General features: G+C 33.4%; 2 protein-coding genes and 1 long non-coding RNA gene across 11 annotated transcripts; 2 read left to right on the top strand and 1 right to left on the bottom strand.

Moving 5' to 3' along the window:
- The first annotated feature begins 1,554 nt into the window (after positions 1–1,554).
- LOC140841069 (calcium-dependent protein kinase 26-like) lies at positions 1,555–4,864 on the top strand. The gene is made up of 5 exons (XM_073208238.1): positions 1,555–1,770; positions 2,267–3,072; positions 3,180–3,476; positions 3,712–4,116; positions 4,414–4,864. Exons 2-5 carry the CDS (start codon positions 2,490–2,492, stop codon positions 4,620–4,622), a joined length of 1,494 nt encoding a protein of 497 aa, XP_073064339.1. The 5' UTR covers positions 1,555–1,770; positions 2,267–2,489; the 3' UTR covers positions 4,623–4,864.
- A 2,160-nt stretch (positions 4,865–7,024) lies between these two features.
- On the bottom strand, positions 7,025–10,995 carry LOC140841068 (uncharacterized). Of its 9 annotated transcripts, XR_012120083.1 has the most exons (5): positions 8,721–10,995; positions 7,900–8,226; positions 7,711–7,775; positions 7,432–7,627; positions 7,025–7,333 (listed from the first exon to the last, which is right to left on the bottom strand). It is a non-coding gene; the product is annotated as an uncharacterized lncRNA (long non-coding RNA). The 9 variants fall into 9 exon arrangements; XR_012120081.1 differs by having other exon boundaries at positions 7,432–7,775; XR_012120084.1 differs by having other exon boundaries at positions 7,432–7,775; positions 8,078–8,226.
- Positions 10,996–11,331: 336 nt separating this feature from the next.
- LOC140841067 (uncharacterized) lies at positions 11,332–15,678 on the top strand. Its single transcript, XM_073208236.1, has 5 exons — positions 11,332–11,722; positions 13,501–13,762; positions 13,835–14,031; positions 14,725–14,912; positions 15,154–15,678. Exons 1-5 carry the CDS (start codon positions 11,601–11,603, stop codon positions 15,438–15,440), a joined length of 1,056 nt encoding a protein of 351 aa, XP_073064337.1. The 5' UTR covers positions 11,332–11,600; the 3' UTR covers positions 15,441–15,678.
- The last annotated feature ends 3,116 nt before the right edge of the window (positions 15,679–18,794 follow it).

Genomic DNA, 18,794 nt, shown 5'->3' with positions numbered 1-18,794 from the left:
GTGAGACGATCTCACATTAGACACACTCTTACGATTACAGTTAGTAATTGAGTAACGAGGAGCTCCATTCTTTTTAACATATATGATACGAAATCTTATTGATGGAAACAAAATTGCGAACAACATAAGCATGGAGAGATATCATCTTACAATGTTTGATCCGATGGATGAACTCAAAAAACGGTTAATTTTGTCGATGGAAATAAATTAGTGGAAAATAAGAGGCACAAGAATCTGAGTGTAAACCAAACATTGCATTTTAATTACAAATCATATATCAATATTATACCACAAGAAATAAAAGAATAGGAGTATATCCTGAAACGAAAGACTTAGGTCATCTCCAACCTAAAACTCTATTTTAAAATAGTTCATTTTCTGCATAAAATATAAAATATAATTATATTTTGTATTTGATATAATTAATATTATATTATTAATAATTTCAATAATATTATTAAAATGATTGATTTAATTATATTAAATATATTATTGAAATCTATATTATATGAATTGAAATATAAATAATTAAAATTGGTGAAATAAAATTAATACCTGACATAAAATCAAATAACATGTTACAAATACATCTTTAAATATTTGAACGACTATATTCATCTTATAAATTATCAATTAAAGAATTTCGTAATGTATAGCGAGCGTCTTTGTTTTTTTTTTTTATATCGATCGATAAATTTTTTTATAACTGCGACTTGAATATTTAAATATTATTCGATCGATAAATTTATTTTAAATTTTTATAATTAAATATTTCCATTTTTATGATTTAAATATATCTAATTATTAAATTAATATAATAATATCATATTATTATATAAATACTATTTATAATTTTTAATATAAATATCTATAATTTAAAAAAAAAAAAAAAGTATCTTCCCTTGCGCCAAATTTGTCGCGGACAGAGGAAAATGAAGGTGCGCTATTTTGCAAATAGTGCAGCTTTCTTTAGAGAATACCTCTGGGCCAAAAATGGCGTCCGCAGGGGTTGGAGATGCCCTTATGTGTAAATATACAAGTAGATTTACTCCCATAAAAAGAAGACAATTAAGTTATTTGACAGAAAGGGTAAGCGATCCCACACTGATTATACGAAGTCACTAGGCTTACGACGAATGCTTTCTTTCTATGAAATCTTCTTACTATGGCTCGCAATGTAGGAATTGATCCAATAAAAAAAATTCACGTAAAATGACATCTTTGGTCAATTTGTGAGACGTATCTTCAAATCCAATCTTGTTCATGAAAAATATTATTTTTTGATGATAAAAAAATTATTTTTCATTTTAAGTATTAACTCGTCTCACGATAAAATTGTAACTATGGTAGAACAATATACATATTCTAACTCAGGTGGCATGAAGGTTGTGTGCTCGTGGGGTTGATAGAATACCATTAAAAAACGCGTCACTTTGAGTTGTCTCGGTGAGCTAATTTTCAAAGACATCATTTTGAATTAGCACACACAATGTCCCACATATACAAGACAAATTAAGGAAAAAAGAAACTTTTAATTATACTTTCTTCCAAAAATATACGAGGAGAATGAAATGGTGACCAACAATAACATGATTGCTCGAACCTCAAACATAACAATCTTGGAGAAAACTGAGGAGGCCAGAGCAAGTCGCCCCACAGGTCTCTCTCTTCTTTCTTAGTTGGGAAGGAAGAAGGGAATCACAGCTCACACCTATTGTGCATCTTCCTCTTTTGCTGACTTTTTGACTATTTGCCTTTCCTTCTCTCAAGGTTAGATTTCTTGGTTGCAGTCTGTGTTTCTCTATCTTGACGTTGTGTAATTCTGAAAAAGTTTGGTTCTTGGCGTGTTCTTGGACAAATTGTGGATCTGGGAATGCTTCTTTGAGTTCAAGTTTTTGTGGGCTTTTCTGGATTTTCATCTTTTCTCATGTGAAGATTTGTGGGTGGGGGAAATTTTATTTTATTATTTATTTTTTTCAAATTTCTTCTTTGTCGGTCCATTTGAGCTTTTGTCTCATAATGGGAATTTTGGGATGTTTCAGGTTTGGGGTTTTCTGTACTTGATTTAGTTTGTGTCGTGTCCTACAATGTTCTAAATGCTCCAAGAGTTTGGTTAATTGAGTAGTTCAGTTTGAGTTTTTATCTTTGCTATCTTAATAAATTAAGGCTACGCTTAAGTCTTCCTTGTTCTTTTACCTTCTGTTCGGTGAAATTGTTCACTTTTTTTTCGGTGGTTATATGCTCTTGCTCTTTATGAACTTTTCAGATCCAGGTAATTTGTGAGGAAATTAAGACTCTTTGGATTTGGGTTTTTCCTGTTGCTTTTTCAAGCTTGATACGATGAATATATCAAACCTCTTGTGACCATATCAAATTTCTGGTTGGGGCATAGAAAACTGATGCAGTTTAGGTGATAATTTGAGGTTTCAGATATCAAAAACTGAGATCCTGATAGGGTTTGTGTGATCGTTTTGAGGTTGAACTTTTGTATGGCTGTTGCCAAGAGCAAAACTGAATCACTCTTTAGTTCATGTAATTGCTATCGAGTTGCGTGCTTGAGGGAAACTATTTTAGATGCCCACAAGACTGCGAATTTGAGCGATCAGTATAATCTCGGAGAACATTTGGGCTGGGGACAATTTGGCATCATACGGGAATGTATCGATAAGTTTAGTGGTGAGGTTCTAGCTTGCAAGTCTATTTCAAAAGATCGGTTAGTCACTCAAGAAGATGTGCGAAGTATCAAACTCGAGATCGAAATTATGAGCACTTTATCGGGGCACCCTAACGTGGTTGACCTTAAAGCAGTTTACGAGGAAGAAGATTACGTGCATCTCGTGATGGAGCTTTGTGCTGGAGGTGAGCTTTTTCACAAGTTGGAGAAGCACGGCAGGTTTTCCGAGTCAGAAGCCAGGGTGCTTTTCCGACACTTAATGCAAGTGTTGATGTATTGTCATGATAAGGGTGTTGTTCATCGAGATTTGAAGCCGGAGAACATCCTCTTAGCAACAAAATCCTCTTCTTCACCGATAAAACTGGCTGATTTTGGGCTTGCAACCTACATCAAACCAGGTAGAGTGCCGACTTACTTGGCTTCCCTGTTAATTCTTGCCGAGTTGCCGATTATTATTATGTTGAGAAATAATTCCTGATATTTTTATTTTTCTTTTTGAAAACAGGACAGAAGTTACATGGTACGGTTGGTAGTCCATTCTATATAGCTCCAGAGGTTCTTGCTGGAGGATATGATCAGGCTGCTGATGTATGGAGTGCTGGTGTGATTTTATACATTCTTCTGAGTGGGATACCACCGTTTTGGGGGAAAACAAAGTCCCGGATCTTTGATGCTGTTCGGGCTGCTGACTTGAGATTTCAGTCGAATCCATGGGATTTCATCTCTGATTCAGCAAAGCAATTGATAACAGGAATGCTTTGTAGGGATACGTCGAATCGGTTTACTCCAAAGCAGGTTCTAGGTAGGTTATTGTTACTCTTCCCTCATGGTTTTACTATCTCAGATATTTTTATCCTTTTATGAAAATTCATCCTTTTGTAGAATACTAAAGATTATATTAGATATTTGGAGAAGCGAGTTTATGGAAACATGAGATCTGAATTAATTATTGTGATATGATTGTTGAAAGGATCAATATGCTACCCAAACTTATAACCATTTGTGAACTCAGATCTTTCTACGACGATTTTTTACAGACCATTCTTGGGTGAAGAATACAATGCCAATTTTCAGAGATCTAAGTAAAAGTGGTGAGCAACAATGTGGACTGGATTCTGAGAATAGCCGTATTTCCCCACATGTCATGAAAAGAAGTCAAGATATTAGTTTTGGAATTGGATCGCCCAACAATTGCGAAATTATGTCACCAACATTCACGTGCAAGTCGTCGCTTTCTTCTTTCATGGTAGACCTGTCTACGCCTTTGTCGGAAACTTGTGGATTTTCTTTCCGTAGTGCTGGAACAAATACCATGGAATTTTCTATGCCTGTCATCACACTGCCAAGCTTTGCTTTTTTCAAATCGAGCTTTGCGGTTAGACAGGAGGATGATGATTTGGATACCACGGAAAATTCATCAGTACTTCATTTAATTCCTCGAGGTAATCATTTAGTCTCCTTACACTATGCGTAAATTGCACGACACCCGCCTAAGATTTGGTCTAATTACACCCTGCTGTGACTGATAAACTCCCTACAATTATACCCCTCAGGCTTCAAATCTTAACGTGGGTCTAGAATCAATATGGTTAAACTAAATGTTAAGAGGGTATCGGTATGATGTGCCATAGTCCAGTTGTGGAAACAGAATCTTGTATTTATACTAGTCAATGCGATACATTAGCAAATTAGAGTAGTTTTCCTTGACCCCCAGTCTCTTCTTACTATACTCCTTGCAGATGGAGACATGGACTTCAAAGCAGTTGAGGTCAGAAAGAGTGCATCTGACGGGGCTCGAACGTTAGGCCTTCACAGCAGAAGGAACCACACAATTAGCCTTGGTGAATTCGAGCAGCTTGATATCATGGTGACAGAGTCAGTGATTCGATGGGCATCATGCACTCATCTCCCGACAGCCCACTCACTTAGATCCTCACTTGTTTGTTAAAAGATCAAACCAACTAGGATTCAGGAAGCTAAAATAGGGGTAGTCGAGCCAAGATAGTGTGAGTAATGTTTTCCTTTGCTGATGAAAGGTTTTCGCTGTTAAAGAAAATTCTTATTACCAAGTAACTGCCGCATGTACAGAACTAGTTCATCTAGCTAGTTCACTGTAATTTTCTACAAGGTGTGTCAAAAACTCTTCCTTGAAGAATGGAGTTGGTTCTTTTATTGCCATTACTACGAATCTTCCATTTCTTCCTGATTTACAGCTTAGCCATTAAACCACGCAAATGGTTGCAGTTGGCTCAAGTAAATGGTCTCCCACTTGCATGGTCCTCCCCATTATTCATTCCACCTAAGCACACTAAAGCTACTATCAAAACTTATACATATCTTGGTTGACAATGTGTATGTCTATTTCAGCAAAAACTATGTAATCATAAATGAACGAAATTCGTATTTTTTGGGAGATGATGATATTGATATAAACAAAACAAATGTCACTCGATTTCTTTATGTTCGAGTATGAGTTTAACTACTTATGTTATAACGCGATTCAGACTGACAATCGTCTTCAAACTTGATTTGTTTGGTTCGAACTAAATTATCAAAATTTGCTAAATAAAGTGTCATTCCTCAGTTTCTTTTACATCTGGGAACTTAAATTTGTGGGTTGGTAGTTGAAATGGATTGTGATGTGTTGCCACTGTGTGTTTGCAATGTATAAGCCACATGGATATTTTATTTTAATACCAAGAAGCTCTTGCTGATTTTTGTGGTCTGAAATGTCTTAATTTTGTGCACTCCACAGTGTGGAAAAGTACATTAAAGAAGCACCATGAATTGTATAATCTCCAAGTTGGTCAGAAATCTCTTTTCTGTCACCTAAAAACTCAACACTGGCAACTGCTTTTCCCTCTTTGAAACCCAACATATCAATAAAAAAACAAGAAAATGGAGAAAGCTAAAAAATTTTAGACTTTATGAGGAATCTTGATAGGAAATGTGAATTTTATTTCTCAAAAATACAATAAAATTATGAGTTTGTGCTTGCATCAAAGTAGGTGTATGTAATGTTGAAAGTGAATCAACCGACTTGAATATTTTTCCATTTATATTTGAGATCGTTCGAATTTGAACAAAGCATAGATGTGTTTTATGTACCTACCAAATACTTCATGTTTTAAAAAGAAATAAATGTGAATTAGTGTTATATTTAATAATATTTCAGTTTTCAATGTCATTAGTTAATTTATTTTAAAATAATCTCTTATATTTATTTAAATGTATTGATTTTGAAATAATATTAAACAAAATTTATTAATATATTTATATGCGTAGTCAAAATAATAATTTACATTAAAAGCTAAGATCATAAATATTTATTATTTCACTAAAAGACAAATTTATTCGAGAAACTTAAATATATAATGATATATAATAATTACGATTTATAGAATTATTTATAATTCTTTTTGTAATTCATAAACTAAATAAATAAATAAATATGTACCACGAAATTTAAAAGAATTTAAGAAATCAATAATCTATTTAAATTGTTGGTTAACATATTCACGAAAAATTACTTTAGGTAGAAAAAAATAAATTTATCTAAATTAGTTTGAATGAGTCTTATGTGTGGGACAAATCGATGAGATCTATATTTTGAATGAATAATAATAATTTTGAATATTTTTTCATAAGTCGGTCCGGTAGAAGATTCATTTCATAAATTGGCTAATGAGATTATCTTATAAAAAAATTTGTGGATTAGTTTTAATATTTTTATATATAATAAAAAATATATAAAAGACATTATATGTTTATAAAAATAATTAAAATAATTTGAGTACATATTAGACATTCTAAAGTAAAAAATATGTATATGAAGTGTATTTTAAAAATAACATGTAAATAACACGCCATTAAATGTTTGCATTGATGATGTCATTTTATTTAATTTCGGTTACAGTTTTGGGTTTTATGTTAGTTTTATATATTTAGTTCTCTATACTCTTTAAAATATAAAAATTAAACATTAAATTTTATATAATATTACACTTTTCAACTTTTTAGTGAAAAATTGAATTTTCGGTATATTAATTATTCATACATCGATATTTTTATTATTTAATTAAACTTAGTATAAATATTTTCTAAAATGTTAAAAAAATTAATTAAAATTTTCGTCTAATAAATGATTTATTATTATTTTTCAAAAAATACTTATTTATTTAGTTAGATAAATAATATATAATTTTTAATTTTTATTAATAACATTTCTTTTCAAACAATATTTTGAATACAGTGGTAAATAATTCAATTTAACGACAGAATTGTTATCCTCATTTGAATATAATGATAAATGATGTATAAAAATTATATAATAATTAAACATATTCGTTATATCAATAATTTTAAGTAATAATTTAAGTATCCATATTTGTTAATTTGTGAGATACTAGTTTTAATAAAAACACATAAAATAATGAATAATGATCACTCCTCTTTGAGTGCCAACCAAAGAAGCACACTGACCATTCTTTTCTAACAACTCAAGGTGTATCCTTAGTTCCAAAACTTCCTATCCGAACACAGAGCAATTTGATCGGCATTCTTAACCACGCTCAATCTGTGGGCGATCATCCATCGTTCGTCCCTTCATTTGGACATTAAAGGCATCCTGAACGAGGAGTTCACTAAGGCACTCGTTGCCTGCAGCAAAATCAAGAAACGTATGAAAAAGGTGCTGTATGATATGTTTTTCAAAGACTAATTTAGAAGAAGCAAAAATGGGACACAGATATGTATACCTCGTCAAGAATCAAGATTGGAGCATTCTTCAGAAGGGCCCTTGCAATCGCAATCCTCTGGAAAATAAAAGTGGATTAATGCTATAAATGTTTCCAATGTGAGTGGATGTTAAGCGAGGCAGGACCTGAAACTCAAGTTCGAAAAATCTTACCTAAGCTAGCTTGAGTTTGAGCTTGAAACGGAAAATTTTAGAACCTAGGCTCAAGCTCAATCCATTCAGCATTAGCATAACAAGTGAGAGTGCGTGCTAGAGAGAGTGAATGAATTAACAGTTATACCTGTATTTGTCCTCCACTTAACAGTCGTAACCCTTCAGAAAAACGACAGAGAATAGGACAGATTCCTGTACTCAGTTTAAAGTATTTTTAAAATTCAAACTAACTAAGATGTAACCATAAAATTGCAGGCACCTGACCAAAATCAGATGAAACTTAGAAAATTAAATTAGAAAAGTTCCGGAGAGATGCTTGATTCACTATGGAAACGACACGATCCCATGCACTTTTATCAAACGATGGTAAATCCTCCCCAGCAACAGTTATGCGACCACTGGTTGGTTGAATAATCAGAGCTCATTCTCTAGTTATTTACGCATATTTGCATATATACAGTTTTATTTTAGTATAGTTAATACAGTGGACTAACCTCATAACGGCGAGCTAAGAGCTGAACAACTGTACTTTTGCCTGTACCACCAGGGCCGACTAAAGCAGTCACCGTGCCACATTTTAACTTGAGATTGAGTCCTTTAAGTATTTCCACATCAGGCCGTAAAGGATAAGAAAAATAAAGTTCTGAAAAACGAAACAGAATTTATTGAGAGTCGACGAGTTTGAATTTTACCAGCATAAAAGTATGCTCAGGCACGAACATGCAGTTATGGATTTTAAGGAAAAATTCTTGTTATTGAAAGATATTGAGGTATGATAAGGTGTAAATAGGGGTGCAGAAGAATTGAGTCAGCTCATGAGTTCTCCAAACAAGATAACCTATTATTTGATAGGCATTTGAAATCACAGAACTAGATTTAAACAAATCAAACTTGGAGTCAAACACTAATTATTCAAGTGAACTCGAGCTAAAAGCAATTCATTTTTCGATCTTCAAACTGAGCTTCGATCAGTATAAAAAAGATTCAAGTTCATGCAAGAATATGAAAAAAAGAGCATGTTCAGCTCGATTTAGTTCATTTCAACTGTAGGTGTGAATATAGCATGAACAATATATTGATGATAAACAAATCCATAACTTCAAGGCAGATGTCACCGGAGAATGATAAATTACGCACGTCGCTAGCAGATTTTAACGAAGACATGTATCCAATGCTCTTGTTTTGTGTCACCCCACAAAAGAGTTACAAGATTTGAGTCATGCGCTTTCCTTCTTTCAAGTCTTTTTCTAAAGCATAAGCTAGAGCTTCATCAATTTGGGCACCAGATAAAACAGAGTTTGTTCTTTCTGTTGCAGCAAAAGCCCCACGAAGATCTCCATAGGTGTTTACCACCCCTTGAACCTAGACTACATTACTTATAATCAAGAAATCCGAAGGCTAAAAAAAAACAGATGAGCATATATACTCACAGCAAATGTTAATGTAAGAGTGTATCAAATAAAAGAAACCACGATTCCCACAGCTAGTTCACCCTACAAGAAACGCATCCAACTTTTTAGTGTAATAACGAGCAGAATGTGACTCAACTGACAAGAAAGGATGAATTCTTAAAGATTTTACTTTTGCTTCCTCCAAAACAATACAAGGCCATTAAAGAGACATAAACAGCAACCCTAGTTAGAGATTCGTTGACAGACTTAAGTAACCCTAGAGTTATACCACTACTCTCGTATTCAAGAACCTGTCAAATTCAACCCATAGTACCTCAGTGCACCTGAATTTTTGGCAGCATTCATAACAATAATTTGAACAGATCCTACCTGCCTTCCAAAAATTGACATTTGATGTTTTTCTCCCCTAAATGATCTTAACTGATGTACGAACATCGTTATCATATAAACTATGTACTAGGTGCTACTAAGGGAAGAAAACAAAATCAAAACACGTCACTGGTACTCAAAGGAATCAAGAGCATGCTGTATGTACGGCAGCGAATGTCTCATTGACACAGTCAGCTATAGAGGCTTGGACTGATCCATATGCTTTAAATACACTCACAGTCGTCCGCTTATACGTAGCTAGAAATATCGAGTTTATTGGTGGAGTGCCCGAAAAAGTATAAGCAAAAGAATAGAAATATGAAGACATACTTTATTTCAAAGGTCTATTAGTGAACATGATCAATCAATTACAGAAGAGAGGTACGAACATAGTGTCACTTTGTTTATTTTACTAGCAAGAAACTTGAAGTCCACCTAAAAGTCTACATATTTCCAATTCGATAAAGGTAACCCTAATCAAAGAAAGAACCCCATAATCAGGGAGAAAAAATGGAGAAACACTTGTTAGTAAAAAATCCAAGCAAAAAAGTCGAGGAAAGAACTTTATAAATCGGAATATAATCAGAAAAGTCAAGAATGTTTATACCAACTCTGTCAACCAATCAAACAAAGGTGAGAAGTTCTATTTATTTTAACATAAATATCACGTTCGACTAGGGTAGAGCAGCTTGCCTCGGAAAATGCCCTGAAACCTCGATCTCTTGATATATTTCCCTAACAATGTCATTCAAAGAACCCAAATCAGATGTCAACAGGGCAGTTAGTTCACCAACCTAAAAGAAGCATGCCAGAGTCAGCTACCAAAACAAGTGGATTGCAGTGGAAATGAAGTAGAATATGTCAAGTAGAGAAAATTTGAAAACATGTAAAAGACAGAAAAGTATATTTGAAAATTACTTGAGCGAGCAATAAATATCAAGTATTAGTTACCAAAGCCACCATATTAGTGATTGCAGATAATGATTTTCATCTGAAGATTGTAAATACATACTAGGAATGCAGTTCACTAAAAGATTGTTTTTTTGTTTGTTTTTCTTTTTAAACATATTTTGTTTAAGATCACTTGAATCGCCAATTATTGAATAACTAAATGAATGAAAAAAAACACGACATTGAGAATCATGCATGCTTACCTTGTACCTGTCGAAAAACTCCACCTGCGACTACAAATTAATTGATGACAAATTATACAAGATTCATTATTCAATTATTTAGTTAAATACATGAAAAAGCACTCTTCAATTCATTTGAGGAGAATGCAAATGGTAGAATCTTGTTTGATCAGCTAGCTAATATGAACACGTGAGAGTTATCACATCAATGGGCCGGAGCTCCACAACCTCGGATTCCTCGATTCTTGGCTCATTTTCTGAGACGACTGCGTCGAATGCGCCCGAACATAAGCGTTGCCGGTAATTCTTGACGATTTTCTTGACCTCTGACCAGCTTTTGACCAAGAAATCGAAGTGGGTGACGAGGAAATTCTCTGAGGATTGAGATTCTCGGCGAGTTTAAGGTTGATCTTCGGTGATTTCTGGGTGAGGAAGTGAGCTGCCATTTTTGGTTGGTGCTGTGTTTCATATCTCTAACAGTATTTCTATTTACAATAATTTAATTCGTCTACTTCAAATTTATTATAAAAATTCATTTTTTACAATATTTTCCATTTTTCATATTCAAGTTTCTATTCGTGAAATCAGAGATACATTACATATTATTTATGAAATCTTTAAAACATTAATTAATTTAAAAAACTTTTATTAAATATTAAATTATATGAAATCTTCTCGTAAAAAGTTTTGTGAAGTGGGTGTAGCTAAACTATGGGACCTTTTTTCCGACGAGTTTGGGCTACCGAGATTAATTAATCTTGATCGGCCAATCAAATAAAAAACGCCTAAAAGGTCAATTGTAATGTACAGCATTACAAAGAACTGTAGAGGATCCAGTAGTAGCTGTCCTTCAATCTCCTGCACCGTACATCTCTTTACCTTCGTTGCCCTCACGTCCTTTGGCACTCGAACAAACCAAAAAAATCCAAGAAACAAAACAAAAAATATCAGAGTTGTCGAAAGATCCAATCTTGATGCAGTATTTTCCCGACCCTGTTGGGGCGTTCATCCTTCAACATCAAATCTTTGTTCTTTTCTGTGCAAAAATCTCATCTTTCGAAAGCCCGTTAGGGAATTGACTTTGACATCTTTTGTTCCGGTTCATGGCGCTAAGGGTGGGTCCGAAGCTGATGGAACGACGTTGCTTTGCTCTTTTCTTGGTATTCCTCTCGTGCTTTACAAGATTGCTCAGCGCGAGCCCCGGTGATGCTGATCCGATTTACCAGTAAGATGTATAAAGATTGTGTTGATAAACTTCTTTTCTGTGTCCTAAACGTTGATTTTCGTTCGTGTTTCGATTGTTTGCATATTCTTGGTTGGTGTTCAGAATTTATTTTTAGTATTTGAATGTTTGGACTATTGAGTTTGGAGTAGAATCAGTGAACTAAGTTATATAGTTTGTAAGTATAAGAGTTGCTGGAGCTTTGGAAAGTGGGGCTATTTTCTGGGTCAGCTTGAGCAGATTGCTGGTGAAATTGCGGCTGTCTCATTAGAGTGATAAATTTGGAGTCTGGGAAGTGTAAATCTAATTATACTAGTTGGTGTGGCTGTTTCCTGCGAAGGTGTTCTTGGTGCGGTTTAAGGATTCATGGCATTTTTTAAGTAAGTCTGATATGTAGGTATAAGAAATTCAAAAAAGTTGAAAAAGATAGGAATTCATTTTCTTGTACGGTGATGAATATTTATTTTATTGTCATTTAATATTTATAAAGAACATTTTCGATTATTTGCGATGATTTCTCTTGACTCATTTAGTTATCTTAGCATCTCAAGACGCTTTACTTAAATAAAGTGTGTATCTTGCCTTGTGACTAGGCTTTAGAATACCTGTATGCCTTAGTGCATCTTGCAATTATAGTAACTGTGGGTAGATGGAGGTGCAGAGAATTTGAATTATCTTGTCAAGTAATGAATACTTGTTAAACAAAGCAGTGTGTCCTACATTACAACACCAGTTAAACTTTTGGATGGATTTTCGGGTTATTGACTGACCACAAATCGGGCTTGACAAAAAAATGTTTATATAAAATGTACGTTTTTGAATAGATTGCCACTTGCTTAAGTGTTTCGAGTAGTAAGTTGGCTGGAAATTTAGATCCGGCATTTCATCATTTCCTGGAGACCCATTCAAATATTCTTTGATGAATTTGTGATAAGTCATAACATAGACTTGTCTGCCATTTTCTGCTTGATCTTTTAACAATCTTTCATTCATTATAAATTTACCCCTCCTAAAACTTCTGGTCATACATCATTGATGCATCTACCTGCTCTTTGTTGGGAACCATAAATGAGAGCGAAGGAAGGAGTATTTTCATTGCCTCTTTTCTTGAACAATAAATTCAGTTAAGAATACCTGAATAACTATGCATATGTTTATTGGCTATTAACAATAGTCATTTATTTCCTTTAAAACACTCAACTCTGCTCAAGGCACAAACCATGCACCTAGGTGTGCCTTACGTGTTCTAAGTGCTGCCTAAATGTTAGAGTAGCGAGCTAATGTGAAAAGAAAAATGAGATTAAGGAGTGAATTCACATGGATTCGGTGATTTTTTATCTGAATAAATTATGACAGACTATAACAGACTCCTGAAGAAGTTTCAAAAAGAACTCTTCGTGTTCAACTTGTACTTTATGGTTGTGTTGTTTGGCTCAAGATCTCAATGAATACAAAGAGAATATTTAATCATATCAAAACTGCTGCATGGGTATTTATATTCAGTTCACACTTCACATGAGGCCAGTTCTTGCATTTCGATTGGTCACTTTTGGATTTCAGTCTTGAGCTTTTTGGCTCAAGTACAAATGGTTTAATACACATATGTTTATAATACCAAATAAATAATTTAGAGCCTAAAACATTCTATACTTACTTTGCATTCGGAATTAGGAATCTCGAGCTTCTGCATGCGGTGTGTGTTGGCATATTAACAACCGTTGTTCATTCATAGCTTCTTGAAGCCATGCCTTTTAATTCTTTAAACTGAATTGAACTTCCAGGGAATGTGTCGAGAAATGTGAGAAGACCGGATGCGCGGGGGAGAAATGCTTTCAACACTGTAATTTTTCTTCAGATGGAAACAGTATTGATGGCCCATGGTATCTGCAGGAGCCACTTTATGTACAGTGGAAGCAATGGGACTGCCTTGGTGACTGCCGTTACCACTGCATGCTCTCTAGAGAAGAAGAGAGACAGAAACTTGGATACCAGCCTTCCAAGTACCATGGGAAATGGCCATTTCGGCGTATTTATGGAATTCAGGTAAATTTATTCCCTTTTTTAAGCTCCCGTTGCCCTCTATTTCTAGCTGATCTGTTATCTATATATGATCAGGAACCAGTTTCTATGGCTCTCTCTGCTCTTAATCTTGCTGTACAGTTCCATGGATGGGTGTCCTTTTTTATCCTTGTAAATTACAAACTAGCATTGAGGCCAAACAAGACCACTTACTATGAATATACAGGCTTGTGGCATATTTACGCCATTATTGCGATGAATGCCTGGTTTTGGAGTGCGGTTTTCCACGCTAGGTGAGCGGCATCTTTTCCTCCTTTTGTTTCTTGTGCTCATGTGAACTAAGGACGAGTTTTAATTTTAGAGGGATTTATATTTCTGAATGCATGATAAATTTGGCGAGGCAAGAATTATTTCCTATAACATTATTACATTTGAACCAGTGTACATTAGTTATACATATGAGATGTTGATGCAAACTTTCGTTAAGAAGTTAGAAATCTAATTAAGTTCATGTGCCCGATTAACTTTATGTATTAAATTTTGCAAGACATAATGAATTTTATAATGAACTGTAAAATTTGTTGGGAAAATAATGAACTGGACTAAATTATAGTTTTTGGTCGACATAATGTAAAAAATGAATCACATATATGCGATGACAAGTTATAGTTTTACCACCACAATGTTGTTGGTGAAACATTCATAAACAACTGCAAAAAGTTACAAATAATTTTCTCTCCTGCTTGAAATTATGAATTAAAAAACAAAACAAACACCACTTGGTGAATGCTGTTAAACATGGTGAATGTTGGTAAACATTTTCCAAGTGTTAGAGACATTTTTTGAGATTTGTTTTGAGAACTTCACGCAGTGTAGTTCAGGCATGTGTTTATTAAGTGATTTAGGGGACGTTTTCAGTCGCTGTCTTGTTCTTGATACTTGCTAATTTGTACATTCATGTTTAAATAACATCACACCATATGCAGAGATGTAGATTTGACAGAGAAGCTTGACTACTCGTCTGCGGTGGCATTGCTTGGATACTCTCTTTTTCTAGCCATAATAAGAGCTTTCAGTGTGACAGTCGAGGCTGCCAGAGTCATGGTTGCAGCTCCTGTTTTTGCTTTTGTGGCAACCCATATCTTATATCTAAACTTCTATCAGTTTGACTACGGTATGCCCACCACCACATATCATGCATTGTTAATACTACTTTTCAAGGCAACAATCCTTAATTGGAAGTCATCAAGAAGATGATGACACACATACACACATATGTTTGTGTGTGTGGGTCGCCATGTTCACAATAGATGCAAAAGATGATAAGTACACTAACTCGTTCCACTAATTCCCTGGATTTGATCGTGATTCCAAGTTGTGATTTAACATAAATAAGAGTTACACTTCCTTTGCAGGATGGAACATGATAGTTTGTGTGGCAATGGCCGTGCTTCAGCTCGTTGTGTGGGCTATCTGGGCCGGAACTACTAATCACCCCTCACGTTGGAAGATTTGGGGTGTCGTGTTTGGAGGTGCGCTAGCCGTGATGTTAGAGTTGTACGACTTCCCACCGTACTCAGGACTTGTGGATGCTCATGCTATCTGGCATGCAACCATGATACCCCTTACTTATTTGTGGTGGAGTTTTGTTAGGGATGACAGTGAGTTCCGAACCTTGGTACTCACCAAGAAGACAAAATAACGTTCCGAGTTGTTCTATAAATTAACTGTATCAACTCATTTTTCGACACTTATCTTTGTCCATTTATTTAGGAGTTTTTTGAATTTTTTTTTTGCTCGTGTCCACGAGATCGCTTCCTTGGAATGCTCGGCGACGCGGGTTTCTCTTGGTTTATGAGTAGATTGAACTTTAACTGTGGAACAAGAATGTTTGTGTTTAAGGATTTTCTATAATTTAATGAAAGTTTATCTTCAGGTTCTATGAGAAGAGCAGAACGCTGAGAAAGTTATAACGCAACTTCATCCATTTCTTATTTTTTGGACTTTTTGATTTAAACTGCAACTATGAAATTGGTTTATTTATTGTGAGGTAGTTATGCTGATTAAATATGCAATGCGTCCATGCACATCCGACTGTCTGTGTGGAAAATTTTGACAAATAATTTTGGTCAATCTTTTTTAAAACCGTCTTATACATAATACATATGTTATTATTCACAAACACATATATTTATTTGAGTAGATATCTTGTCAGAGGATTTTACGGATCTTTATTCTTGAGACGAGTTAATCTTGTTCATATTTATAATAAAAAGTAATATTTTTTCACGAGTGAACCTGACAAAATATATGTTTCACAAAATTGACTCGTGAGACTGTCTCACGTGAGTTTTTGTTCATTTTTATATCACATTTTATGTATGTCAGTAAATTAAAAAAAAAAAAAATCATTTCCTAAAATGGGCTTTTTCCCTTCTATGATCATTTTTGTTCATTAACATAAACCCAATATTTATAGAGGTTGAGGGATTATTTTTGGCAAAAACTTGTGTGAGACGGTCTCACGGATCTTATTTGTGAGACGGATCTCTTATTTGGGTCACCCATGAAAAAGTATCACTTTTTATGCTAAGAGTATTACTTTTTATTGTGAATATGGGTAGGGTTGACCCGTCTCACAGAATATGATCCGTGAGACGGTCTCACATGAGACTCATTTTTGCTTTTATAATCTCCAATATAATGACAAATTAGGGGATATGTCAAAAGAATATTTCTACATTTTCTTTCTATATTTGATCGTTACACATAATATCGGATATAAATTAAACGACGAATATACGAGTTGACCTGATCTAATTCATTTGTGTTAATCTAATATATCGTCATGTAAGCATTCTTCTATCAAAAAAATTAAATTCTAAAGAATAAAAATTATAAAATAACATTTTATTAAATTTTGAAAACATAACATATCAAAATCGTAAAAGATAAATACGGTCAAATTAATTTATAACGAGAGAAGTGTCGTTAGGACAACTCCAACACTGGGCCAAAATGGTGAAAAGCTTTCAACGCTCCAATGGGGTTGCTCTATTTCACCAAAATAGCGCAACCCCCTCTCCGCCTGAATTTGGCGCAGGGGTCATTTTTTTTAATTTTATTTTTTAATTTTTTTAAATGTGTATTTATTATAAATATTTGTATTAAGAATTGTAAATATTATAAAATAATAGAATAATATTTATTTTAATAATTAGATATTTAATCCTAAAAATTTTAAAAAAATATAATTGTTGCTTTTTAAAATATTTATTTATTTATATTAATTATTAATATTTAAAAAGTGATCTTAGTGCACCCATTGAAGATATGAGAGAAGCACCAACTCCGGATGTAGAAATGGTTGTCGATGAGAATATCAGATTTCAAGAATTGCTCGCTCGATATAAAAGGATAAAAGATAAAGATGTTTGCTATGTACTACGAAATGCTTTAATTGATCATTTGTGGGAGGAATATAGTTGTTCAGATGTTTGAATTTGGATTCATATTAAGTTTTAAAAATAAATTATCTATATTAAAATTATGTCAATTTTAATAATGAAGCATTTGTATTAATTCGTATTATAAATATTAGAGTTAATATATGTAAGAATCAAATAAATAAATTTAACTATTAATAAAAATAAAATTATAATTATAATACTAATATTAATATTAATTATAATTATATTGTTAAATTTATAAATAAATAGTAAACAAAAAGAATATTTTAGGAATATAATTTTTAGTGTAAGATTTGAAGTAAGTGAGTTGTAGATGAATGTTATATTTGGTGCAGAAACTGTATTATTTTGGTGTAAAAACTACACCAAAATAGATTTATCAGTTAAAGATTAAAAAATAATGTTAAAAGGTGCCCGGCTGTGGGGCTCACGGGTGGGTCATACCACATCCAAATTAGAATTGAATGAGGTTTCCGTAGGGGTAGGGTACAAGTATTTAATGCTGCTGTGCTTACTTATTTACTTATCTGATGAATTATTTATATTATTTTTAAAAAATTAAATTTTTCTGAGTAACAAAAACTTATATGATATCGTATTGACGAATTTTTTACTTGATCTAACCCGAAGCATGAAAAATATCAGTTTTTATATCAAAATTATTATTTTAATTATAGATCGGATCGATCAATCTGTAAGGCTTTGGGTCTGCCACTTATGGACCCTGCAATCACATTTCTTGGACCTGGCCCACCTCGCACTTACTCACAAAACTCACCATCTCTGGCAGTGGTGTACGTGCCTCACCAGATATCGATCTCATGACCTCTAGGACAAGTACATGGATCATCAAAATCTGGGGAGACATGTACACCACTGCCAGGAGTGGTGAGTTCTCTGAGTAAGTGCAAGCATGGGCGGAGCCAGCATATGCCCAGTGTGGGCTGCTGCCTACACTGTGCCAATTTTTTTTTATATGTTTATATATATATATATATATATATATATATATATATATATATATATATTTATGTCTAAATTTTTAATTTTTGTATGCTATTATTACATGTTTAGTTGTCTATATTGATCCAGTTTTCTTTTAATAATTTGTAGACCCAAATTTTAGACTCAATTTTTTACTTGTCTAAGTATACACTCTATATAGCCTTCTGTATATGTTTTTTTTTCTCGAGTCACAAACGTCATATACTTTGAGTTACAATAATTCCAATTCATTTTAATTACTGCTTAATCTTTCATAATCTCTAAAAAAATCCAAAATGTTACCAAATTTTAAGTTCGTTGTTTCGTTCAATGTTTGTCGATCATTCAATTGTTTTATAATTTTATGTTTTTTCCAATCGATAATGAATTAATGCTTATTTTTCGAACGTATATTTTATATCATATTTTGTTTTGATTTTTGATTTTGTACACGTCGTTGTTCCTCATTTTTCTGACTTTTTCCCATTAATTATCAATGCTACTGACTGTGCGTAACTTGTGTTCAAACTTTATGACACATTATTTTTAGCTGTCGATTAATTATTGCTCTCTTTTTTGCTTTATTAATTATAATATATGGT

This window comes from Primulina eburnea, chromosome 9 (assembly GCF_022965805.1).
Source record: "Primulina eburnea isolate SZY01 chromosome 9, ASM2296580v1, whole genome shotgun sequence".
NCBI classification, from domain to species: domain Eukaryota; kingdom Viridiplantae; phylum Streptophyta; class Magnoliopsida; order Lamiales; family Gesneriaceae; genus Primulina; species Primulina eburnea.
Note: the sequence above shows the minus strand (reverse complement) of the source record. Positions and strands in the feature narration are given on the sequence as shown.